At 51.7% G+C, this 11,613-nt stretch overlaps 1 protein-coding gene across 1 annotated transcript; it reads left to right on the forward strand.

Annotated features, from left to right (window-relative positions):
* The first annotated feature begins 2,099 nt into the window (after positions 1–2,099).
* On the forward strand, positions 2,100–10,261 carry REELD1 (reeler domain containing 1). The gene is made up of 6 exons (XM_059826736.1): positions 2,100–2,319; positions 3,073–3,295; positions 4,921–5,078; positions 5,797–6,073; positions 6,809–6,872; positions 9,674–10,261. The coding sequence occupies exons 1-6, from the start codon at positions 2,100–2,102 to the stop codon at positions 10,259–10,261; spliced, it is 1,530 nt and encodes a 509-aa protein (XP_059682719.1).
* The last annotated feature ends 1,352 nt before the right edge of the window (positions 10,262–11,613 follow it).

Genomic DNA, 11,613 nt, shown 5'->3' on the forward strand with positions numbered 1-11,613 from the left:
AGCACAGGGCCAGCCTCCCCCTCGGTGGCCCTGGGACATCTGACACTGCCTCTTCAGGGTCTGCTGGCGGAAGAAAAGCCGTCCAGCCCATGGGCTTGTTACACCGCTCCTCTAGCCCTACTCGGGGCTGCAAGGTGCCGGCAGTGTGTTCAGCATCTCCTGATGGCGGCTCTAATGATGACGAGAAATTGGCCCCTAATTTCCATGCACTGCGAGCAAGGAGCCGCTGGCAGGGAGCGGGGCGAGCCCGGTGACAGTGGCCAGGGTCGGCCAAGAGTCCTGATCACCAGAGCAGTCTGCAGCGACGAGGTGGATCCGAGAAGAAGCTGGGAAGCCCAGGGACAGGATCGGCTCTGCGATCAGGCACCGGTATGGCGGCAGCGTAGCTCGGGCAAGGAGCAGGGGTGACAGCCTGGACTTAAACACAGCTCCTGTGCCAGGGGACAGTCACGCGGATCGGATGTTTAGTCCCACGTGCCGGCTCTGAAGGGTTTGTGGGGTGCTGATGGCTCCTCCTGGCAGGGCTGGCATGTGAGACGCTCCTTCCCAGCCTTTCTAGCAAAATTCTGCTTGTACTGCCAAAATAACTCCCATGTAAGCGGGAGAGACAAGGGCACACTGCTCAGGGGTCACGGGCTAGAGGGAACTGATGTCGCTTTGCTTTGCAAAGTTTCAGCATGGAAGGGGGGGAGCGTGGGGAGGGAAACGGGGCAAGCACGACTCCCACCCTCCTGCACCTCTGCAAAGGTCGCCGGGTGTCCCGCACAAACCCCATGGCTTGCTGCTGCCCCCCCTGCTAGTTGCCTTTGTTTTCACTGCAGAAGCTTGGAGATTTTTAAAAAAAAAAAGTGGGTGGGATGTGAAGCAGAAAACTAATATGATTAAGGCAGGATTTGGGCACTGGCGGAGAGCTGCCGTAGGTGGTGGGTATTAGCAGTAACAGCTGCTGCGCTTCCCATTAGAGGAGAAAGGGAAGAAGGTCCCTGAAAGGATGGGTCTCTGGCAGGCCGGGAGGGCAGCGGCGGCAGCGAGCCCGGCGGCGTACGTGTCCCGAGGTAAGGGACGGCGGCACCGGCAGCCCCAGCCCGGGTGGCCCTGGGGAGCACGGCCCCGCTCCCCGTGCCCGAGCGGCGAGGGGCACAGGCGGGCGGCCGGGGCAGGGATGGGAAACGGCGGCGCAGCCTGGGAAACTCCCAAGGAAAAGAGCGGCTGCTCAGGGGCACTTCCATGAGCTCCTGCGAGAAATCCTATCCAGCAAGGGAGGTTTGGGCGTGCGTCGAGGGGAGGCTGACTCCACGAGGAGGAGGCACCCCGCCGCTGGTCCTGCAGGGACTGGGGTATTTAGCAAAGGCTCCTGTGACTCCCACAAGCATCTTCCCACACATAAGCGGTTGGAGGGATGCGATGCTCAGCTGTGGAAGGTTAAACTGCATCTGTCTGCTCCCAGCTTCGGGCTGGGCACGACCTGTTTCATGTGCAGGGGTGGCTTTTTCGAGTCAGCGGGCAAGTTGCAGAAGCGCTAGAGACGGAGGTGTAAGCTAGACCTCCTCAGCCTCTGGTTTCCCCTGATTTATTTACATCTACTTATTGACTAAGCGTAATGAAATCTAAGCCAGGAAAAGCTGCACCTTGAAAGGAAGATGTCAGGAAGCGCTACATTAAAAGCAGGGCTACGTGCCTTACAATATCCCTTACAATAAACACCACGCGCTCGTCTTTCAGCTTCACTTTCAAAAGTGCAGTCTGAAAAATCAGAATAACACAATACTCCAGCTAACCTGGAAACATGTTTTGTGCCAGCCACCAAAGCTTTTTAGAGCAAATCTTCCCCGCCCGCTCCCTCCATGGGCGACTTCGCAAGAAATGCATCCTCTTGCAGGACCTCTCCCCGCCCAGCCTCAACAATTTACTTCAAATTGTGAACTTCTGTGGCTTACCAAAGTGGCTCCGTGCGCCACGGAGATCATTTATTCTCCCTCATTTAAAGGCTGTGGGAAGGGCGGCTCTGGAGCTCAGCTAATTCAAAGGTGCCAGACGGGCTCACAGGCTGCTGCAGCCGCTGCTTTGAAGCGAGCCTGCCCGTTGTTTTCTGCCGTAGGATGGAGGACGGCAGGAGAGCCCCCATCGCCGTCGTCGGCTGGGCGTGCACAACCCTGTGCTTGGTCTCCTGTGCGGCCGCCTTCTCGCACGGCGCCAGCCTTTCCGCCTGCACCGACATGATGCCCAGGCACCTGCGAGCCCAGCTGCACAGCCCCAGCAACAACTATGTCACTGTCCACACCAACATGTCCTTCTACTTCCCCGGTGACAAGGTTCCAGGTAAGGAACGGCTTCTCATTCCTGCATCTGAAAAACACGTGATAACTGATCTCAAGTGATGGCATTAATCTTTGTGAGGGCTGGGAAGAGGGATAGCTGCTCTGAGTGAGCTACGCCACCTCTCTCGTCACGAGGAAACGAAGGTGTTTACAGAGGGATTCTGTCCGCAGCGCTTTGCCTAAGGTTTCTCAGGCGATGGCTGACTCGGGATTTTCACCGTGTTGCAGACCGACTGTTTGCCAGAGGCAGCCGGTCGGTTTGGGTGCTTTGGGTGGGATTTATTTCTCTCAACTCCATCTCAACCGTACCGGACCTCATCACACGCAACCGCACAAGAGGCACCTCCAGAGGGTAAAGTCGCCTCCCCTGCTCCTCCGCACTGCGCGAAGGGGTCTGGGTGACTCTCCCGGCTCTTAGGTAGAGCGTACGTGCAGGGTGGTACCCAAACCTCCTTCCTTAAAAATGGCTGCATGCTGCCTAATGCAATGTCGTTAGCAGCTCATAATCAAAGGGAGGAAAAGACCCAAGCAAATTTTGTGTGCAATTACATACTACAAAGTGAAAGGTAAAGCCTGGCCTCCTGCGTCCAGCATGTCCAAGGCAAACCGCGAGGACAGAGACTGTAAGATGCTTTTGGGTTTGTTGCACAGTGTTTTCTTTTGGTTTCAGTGCTACCACTGGAAACTCCATTGCAACCAATTCACCCCATAACTATGAGACAAATCCCTTCACGTCCCATGTTTTGTCTTGCAGTGACGGTAAGGAGCACCCGGGATTTCATGGGCTTTTTGCTTCAAGCTCGCAAAGTGTCTAACGACGAAATCGCTGGCACATTCATCTTCATGCCTCCCGGTTCCAAGCTGCTGACTTGTTTTGAAGATGGTGACACCGTCACCCACTCGGACAAGTCACTGAAGAGAAATCTGTCCTTCGTATGGAAAGCACCAGACCAACCCATTGGAGACATCAAGTTTTTGTAAGAACATGCTGGTTCCAAAACAGAATTTGTGTCTTCTCCGTTAAAGGCTTGGCTTTGTTTTTCCATCATACTTGTCCAGCACAGTGGTTTATGTATCTTGAACCCCATATAGCTAAATACTTATCAAGTACTGCAACAGTACCCCAGCTGCTACATAAATCACCATTTATATTTGCTGGGTAGTGCTGCTTTTTATTTACATGGTCACTATTTTCTCAGAAGAAATACACTGGAAGATGACAGCCTAAGCACTTAGGAAATAGAAATATTAAGGCATGAAGAGAGAATTGTGACCACGTTGCCTGCCTTTCTAAATAACACAGCCCATAGGGCTTCCCTGCCTACAGGATAAACTTGTATATCACTTTTTTTAAGAAAAATAAATATAAATGGGGGTGGGTTTAAAAAAAGTTAAATGTAAACAGAATTATTCACAGTAGGAAAAGAGAGTGAGCACTGGGACAAAACTTGACATCCCTGTTCTGCACTGAAGTCACAAACTGTCCAAGTATTTTGGTTCTGATTTGGAATGAAATTAAACATTTTCTAACTGGCTGTCTTAGAGGAAGCACAGCGACTTTTAATTTTAGGCAAGATTAAATTGTTACATTTTGACTTTACAAAACTGCTTAGAAGCTGCTTGGCCAGAGCCTTGGCTGCCCCCCCAGAACATAAGCATCCTGGTGAGCGCCATGGCTTGTGCATCTCACTGTGATTCAACACGAATTCATTGAAACAAAAATATTGCTGCTTAGGATTTCCAATTTTGCCTGTTATTTTAGATTGGGAAATACTATTAAAACCACATAAAACTCAAGCAACCAAATAAACCCAATACAAACTCAACAACGCCTGCTCCTAGCCATCCCCCTCTACGCTTCCTTCACCCTCTGCCTTTTGACCCTCTGAGCTGATTTCTGATAGCCTCTCCCTTTTCTCCCTATCACAGCATCTGGAAAAACCTCCTTGTTAGGCTTAAAAATGCCTCCTAAGAGTCATCTGGCACAGGAAAACCCGGGTTGGTTTCCCCTTAGCTAATTCTCAGAAGCAGCTGAGCCATCTGAGCTGAAATTCTCCCAAAATCTCCAGCTTAAATAATGCTCTCCGGGTGAACGGTTAAAGGTTGGCCAATGCAGTTTTGGCACCCAACAAAAAGCAGAGGGTCAGGCGGGCTCACATATCGGAGGGTTGAGAAGAGAGACTATTTTATTTTTTCCTACCTATTCTGCTGTTTGTACAAGTTACATTGACTCGGTTTAATTAGTAAATACCATCGTTGTTTCCCTGCCTACGGAAGATTATAAGCAGAGCTAGTCCAAGTTTTCCAAATGTACTTCTATCAACACAATGACTATAATAGCCTTTTTTTAAAAAAAAATTTAAGTTCCCACACATTTTTTTGACTGATCTTAATTATGAGTGGTGATTCTTCACCCAGCATCTTTCTTATGGGTCCTGGTATCTTTTATTTGTAATATAAAACTTGTGACGGCTAATCCTTTAAAATACTTTTGCGCTGCTTCTGCCTTCAGATTAAAGCAGTCCTTGTGATGAGCTAAACGGTCGGATGTCTTATTAATGCTACAGAGCCAGTAAATTCTTGCCTGATTATGTTTTACCAGCATCTCCGTAGTCCAGTCGTACTTCGTTTACTGGGCAAAGATCGAATCTGCTATCGTGGCTCAGCGAGGGCAAAACAAAACGCTTGCTGGCAGCGGCAAGAAGCCCGACGCCGTAACCCCCGTGTCCTCGCAGCGACCGGCTGACCCACACCCCACAGGTACGGCGAGCAAAGGGACGGGTTCCTTACCGACCGCTTCCCGCAGAGTAGTTTTACAGCTTATTCCGGGCAAGCGTTGAACACAAGTGACCCAAACGAGCTGGAGGGACCCGTTTAGCTGCTGTGGCCGTCGGGGAGATCAGCGACGGCCGTGGCGAACTCCCTGAAGTGAGGGCACGGGTCAGCGTTCGAGGTGATGGAGCCAGTCCCGAGGACAGTACCAGACAGATAAACAGGGTTGCCAGATCTTATGATTTCAATGCAAACCCTAAAATACAACATGCTTTACCTAAAACCTCAGGTCCTGAAGACAAGCAAGTGCAATTAGCAATGCTGTCTAAAGGAATAAATGTGACTCTAGATGTGACTATTGCCCTTCAGGTATGTATTTAGTCGTATTTATGCAGCCTCTGGTCAGTAAAATGCCCCAAAAATGTACTTACACCAACATCAGATGTGTTTCTCAGCATTTTTGGCATGGCACTGAGTTTTAATTATTTCACTTAACCATAATTTAGGCAGTGGGCTTTGCTGCTTTGCTTTCCATCTCGGTTACCGTTTAAAATTCAGTGACATGAAAATTAAAAAACAATAGATCACTATTACGGTCCTTCCCGGCAAATGTCAGCACCGGGTGGGATTTGAAATAAACAAACCGAAGACAATAGACTTCTGCTCCTCTCTCCCTGCTTCTTGTTTTGTCTCCATGCTGGACAAGGTCCCACCTCTCCCGCGGCTGCCACCGGTTCCCCCCCGCGCACCCCCGTGCCGCCTGCCAGCCCCACCGGCATCGCGGCAACGCCGGCACCGGAGCCAGGTTTCGGTGTCGGGTCAGATGCCCGTCCTGTCGCTGAGCCGAAGCAGCCAGCCCGGCTTTCACGGTCCAGCGGCCGGGGGCTGGAGCCGTCCCTCCCCGGCCGAGACCCCGCCACGGCGGACGCCTTGCGAGGTTTCCTCTCCCGGGATGATGCCTCCAGCTACAGCACCTCTGACAGGTAAACTAGGTGGTGGGAAAAGAATCACAGAATCACAGAATCACTACGGTTGGAAAAGACCTGTAAGATCATCAAGTCCAACCTATTTCTCCAGCCCTTCTGGGGAAGGAAAATAGTACCAATTTCCCTGCGGATGAGTGAGGGTCGGTGTAAGAATGTGTCTGGGGCTGGGGGAGAGGCGAGAGGGTGTTTACCTGCTGAAATTTTGAGAAATAATCCTTTAGAGATTGCATGTGATGCATGGTGACAGGTAGAAAGTCCAAAATGCTTAAAAAGCCGACGTTGCGCTGCTCAGCCCAGCGGAGGACTGGCCAGGTGGCTGAAAAATGTGATAAAGACTATTGACTGCTACAATATTTTTCTAAAAGTACATGCAAATATTCAAAGAAACGGTGAACTCAGCAGAGCTACTTCTCCTTCTGCAGGGAAAAGGAAGGAAGGATTTAAAGCAATTATGAAATTTGGGCTTGAGGACGTCTGCTCAGAAGTCTTAGAGGGTTTGGGCTGGATGAGCTCTCACGCAACGTTTTACACTGGGGGTCAAAATGATGGGGAGAGGAATAAATGATCAGGTGTTATTAAAATACGGCCCCATACGGTCTGCGTGGACTGTGTGCGTCCCGAGGCTGCTCTAGTGAGCGTCGTGCTTCTCCGGCGGTGCAGAGCCCAGGGATTCCCGCGGGAGCCGTGGTGACAGGTCTCCCTAACCCTGCCTTTCCTCTGACCATTCCTTAGGGCAGGAAGCGTTGCCAGCGCTGCCACCCCGCGCTTGTGTTTGATGTGTAAAGAAGACGGGCAGGTAAGCAGAGGGGACGGGGAGGATGTCTTCTCCAAAGGCAGAAAGGTCTAAGAGAAGACGAGGATAAAACCTCTCTACTGCATCACAGCACCAAGCAGCCCATGTAGCTCTCATAAGTGACTAAAACTACATTGAGACTGTTAAGAGTTTTAAATTTTTTTACTTTAACTGAGTTTTTATATCTCTTTTTTGTTTTCCTTTTGAGCCCGCTGCCTGGGTTTTTTAGAGTCCCGCTGTAAAACCAATCTAAAATAACTTTTCCATATGTAGACATGACTACAGGCTGCTGGATGTTACTGGGCTGGAAACGTGTGTTTTATTCCTGTGGAAGGCTGAGAAGTTCCTTTCCAGAGGTGCTGGATAGGTACCACCCATGACACTTTCCAGAGGTGCTGGATAGGTACCACCCATGACACTTTCCAGAAGTGCTGGATAGGTACCACCCATGACACTTTCCAGAAGTGCTGGATAGGTACCACCCATGACACTTTCCAGAGGTGCTGGATAGGTGCCACCCATGACACTCGCCAGAGGTCAAAGACTTCATCTTTCCTGTGGACAGCCAAGAGAGCCGTCGGCTTTCTGAGGGCCAGCCCAGCCCAGGAGGCTGGACGGACCAGAAAGGCAGAGGAGGAGGTGGTGGTGGTGGTGGTGGTGGGGTTAGCCACAGGCGCGGAGTGCATCACCAGAGGCGGCTGGCAGAGCGGGAGCTGGCGGACGGGACGAGCGGGTGGGAGCGCCTTTCGGGAAGGGGTGACCTGAGGAGGGGAAGCCCAGAAAGGTGTGCAAGGACTGCAGCCTCAGGGGAGCGGGGTGGCTGTACGGACGGAAGGAGATGTGGGAGCTGGAAAAGGCATGCGAGGAATTAGGTAGAGAAAGAAAAGGAGAGCAAGAGGAGGGAGAGAAACTGGGGAATACCAGGGCTGCGGAGACGAGAGGAGGATGCTCAGATGGCAACTAGTGGAGAAGCTGGAAAGCAGGGGTAGCTCAGAGACACGGGGTACAGATTTAGCAGGAGCAGTCCAATACGCAGGGGATGGAGAGAAGAAAAACACGAGGAAAATAAAGAACTAGATCTGGGTTGCAGGATGCCACAGGAGGAAGAGAAGTAATCTCACAGAAAATAAAAGAGGAAGGGGCCGTACAGCAGAGAATGAGGCAGAAATATTTAGGAAGGAGCAGAGGACAGAGAACAAGTAAAGGAGAGACCTATAACATGAGCATCTGGCATAGCCATGGAGAGACGTGGAGAAATGACGGAAGACGGTAACCAAAGGAAAGGAAGACTTACTGCGCAAGGCAAGACCAAAAGAGCGTAACGAAATAACAATACTGAGAAATTAGGCAAGAAAGGAGAGAAGAAGTAGAAAAAGAAAGGAGTAATGAGGTGAGACAGGGCAAGGACTTGCCAGGCGATTCCATTTGCTATCCCGAAGTCCCAAATCCTGCAGTATATCCCTACCGTATGGCATTTGCATTTTGAGGGCAAGTGATCCATACACACGCAATCCTAACTTTGCCAGCCAGATGCTTTACAGTTTGCAGTTCAGCCACTGAGAGCCTTTTATTTACCACTGTATTTTAATAGCACCTTCAGAAACGGACTCTGCCACAAAGGATGCTCTGACCCTCCCCTACTTTGGTTCACAGCTTGCCAGGGCTCCTACCTCAGCTTTGTGCTCCTGACACACTGTCTTCCCAGCAAGCTTTAGAAATCGCTAATGACGGTAGAGGGTGAGAGTTTCTCCGGTGTAATTAATGGATGTGTGAAAAAGCCTGCTGGGCTGGGCGGGCTGGAGAGGCGCCAGCTGTGAGGGCCAGATCCAAATCTCAGCGGAGCCAAAGAAAAGACTCCAGTACAGTTTGCAGGTTTTGGATGGGGGCTCAGGTGCGCAGTGGGAATGGAAAAATTCAGTGGGGGCCTCCTAAATTGTACGATTGTTTCACAGTTAGTCTTGGATGGTATCTGCAGCAAAGCCCGGGCTGCAGAACTGGCACGGAGTGGCTGTCATTTTGTGAGGGATAGAATAAAGTGCGCAGCACCAGGCAGAGCCCCTAGGAACGGGAGCACGCAGGACCAGCCATTCCCACTAAAATGGGTGGTTAAGCACCACTGAGAGGCAGCAGGTTTCAAACTGGCTGTGTAGACTGAGAAAGCAAGACGGGCTTTGGGGAGAGTTCACAGGTTGTACGTGACTGCCCCAAAACTGCTGCTGCCAACGGCCACCCCAGGCCTCCTGGGTCCCGACACCCCATGGCTCGATCCGCAGCCTCAGACGGGCAATACTGAATCCCAGTGGGCCTGGTGTGACCCTAAACACGAAGCTTGGCCGGGAAGATCACGCCTGTCCTTTCAGCATGACCCTGGCATCACTCAGGATGGGAATTGTTTATCAAGTGATTTTTTTGTGTGATAACGATGCCTGTGAAAAATACCACCACCACCACCACAACGGGAGTTGCAGACCTTTACTTAGGCAAAGCAGTGACCTTCCTCTCCACCTGTGCCCTTCGCCTCCGTCCCTTCAACCCGCTCTGCCTTGACCCCTGGGACCAGCTCCCAGTGCCTCGTCTCTCCCTCGGCAATTCTGATACGGACAGAGCAGGGTCGAGTCTGCCTCCTTTCCTAAAAGCTGCTGAGTAACCAGGGGATGGAGCCGGGTTATTCCAGGGCCAGGGGGACACCGGGGTATCAGAAACACAGAGCTGAACCATAGCGTGTCCTCAGTAGTGGATGAGAATGTAACCAGCCCCCTTTCTCTTCCCTCACCGCACATCTCATCGTGTTTTTGCTTTCAAAGGCCAGTACTGAGAGCGGGGCCGGCTTGAAAGCCACCCCGCGTGTGACAGCATCTCCTTCCGCCCCGCACGAACACGCTCACCTGGGTGATGCCGCTGCGACAACAGCTTGGTTTGGCGATGCCGACACTGCCGGCAATTTGTCATCGGCTTCAAGGCAAATGGCAGAAAGAAATCCGGCGCCGCAGCCGGAGGAGGCAGGCGCCAGGGGCGAGGAGGAGGAGGAGAAGGCAGCGGGTGGGAATACCCTGCCATGGGTGACCAGACCAGCTCCGGAATCTGCTGTTCCCGGGAGTGGGGAAGACCGTGGCAGAGGGACCCGACTCCTAGCAGCCCAGCTGGGCATCCTCCTGGTCTGCACCGCCGCCCTGGGCCTGGCGCTGGCAGCCGCCGTGCGCTGTGTCTGTGCCCAGCATTGCCACAAGCGGACGGAGGTCTCCTTCAGCGAGCCGGACCCCGACGTCATCGCCGTCAGAGAAAACGGGGAGGTGATGCACTTCCGAAAGATCCGGGAGAACAGCTTCGTGCTGGTGCAAGCCGAGTACAACTGGGTCAGCCCCTCAAGCAGCGGGAAGAAGACAATCATCTGAACATCTGCAACGCCAAAAGCAGCTCTACAGCGGCCGGCGTAGGTGAAAATAGCCCGGACTGCGCAGCACAGGTTATAGGAGGCGGTGGGGCAGTTCCTCTATGTGCCGCCAGTTCAGACAGAGGTATTAGCCAAAAGTATCTAAGCTACAACCGCTAAGAAAATAGAAGTTGATAGATTGTTCAGTGTGTTACACTTACCGCAATTAATATTGTATATCTGCTCATTAGCTGTCACTGCAGCCATGACATACACTTCCTCTGTTGCCTTAAGGGCGTAGCCAAAAATAGAAATTCTTCTCTGCACTGTAGTATCGTCTCCTGTTTAATCTCAGCAAAAGTTTTTAGTGTTACATTTCTTTCTAGGAACTAGAAACCCCTGATAAAAACCCAGCCATTCTCACTAGGAACTTACAGGTTTGGTCCTGTGCACTTGGCGTCTCTCAGATGACAAAATATTTGCCAGTAGATTTGAAGTTTCAATTTGAAAATAAAAAGCAATAACTCATTAGCAGAGAACATTGATTGAAAGAACACTGAATTGATCTATGGGAACAAAACACAGGGTGGCAGACGCCAGCTTTTGGGGGAGAAACATGCCTCCTCATCAGGTGCAAATGGAAGAAAACCTTCCCTGTCCATTTGCACCTGATGCGGAAGCTTGTTGAAGCCTGACAGCCAGCATTTACTTAGTCTTTTACTTCGAGTCAGCTCAGTAACGCTCTGCAGAAACACGCACCGAGAAGCACCCTTCCCAGGTCACTGTGGAGATCCCCAGCAAAGGCTGCGTGGAAAGTTAACAGCATCTTTGTACTCTGAGTTTGTGCAAACTTCTCTCCGACCCTGCGGTGTTCTGCAGGAGGCCACTGAAACAGCCCTCGGAAAACATGAAGGTCCTTGAGACCTTCTAAGAAGGAGAGGCGAGGACAGCAAGGGTAAAGGTTTATTTTACTGCGGCGTTGAAAGAGCCAGAAATAGTCCTGGTGACAATCCTCTTGAGACGTACGTTTTAGAGCCTTTCAGAGAGCAGGAATCGCCGCTTCTGGTGTCCTTTTCTGGGGTGGAGGGGCTCAGATGGGCCTCAAGCTGTGTAAAGGGGACAGACTTACACTTTGGTGCTGCAGTTTATTTCGCAGCCCGCAGCAATCCCCCTTGAGCGAAGCGGATAACAAGGGGACGCCGATGGCTCGCACATCCGTCCTGGTGACAACTTCCCCCTCTGTCAGGAGGGCCCTGTGGCCACCTCCAACGAGCTGCCCGTCTTCACGCTCGATAGTCAAAGCTCTGCTCTCAGGTCCTCCCTTACCTTGCCGTTGACTTCAGAGGGGACAGGTGGGACGGAGATGGGTTCTCC

Source organism: Gavia stellata, chromosome 19, assembly GCF_030936135.1.
Source record: "Gavia stellata isolate bGavSte3 chromosome 19, bGavSte3.hap2, whole genome shotgun sequence".
Lineage (NCBI taxonomy): Eukaryota > Metazoa > Chordata > Aves > Gaviiformes > Gaviidae > Gavia > Gavia stellata.

Coding starts and splice junctions, on each gene's coding strand:
- REELD1 (XM_059826736.1), top strand. CDS start 2,100: ATGGAGGACGGCAGGAGAGCCCCCATCGCCGTCGTCGGCTGGGCGTGC. Junction 2,320..3,072: donor CCCCGGTGACAAGGTTCCAG/GTAAGGAACGGC, acceptor TTTGTCTTGCAG/TGACGGTAAGGAGCACCCGG. Junction 3,296..4,920: donor ATTGGAGACATCAAGTTTTT/GTAAGAACATGC, acceptor ATGTTTTACCAG/CATCTCCGTAGTCCAGTCGT.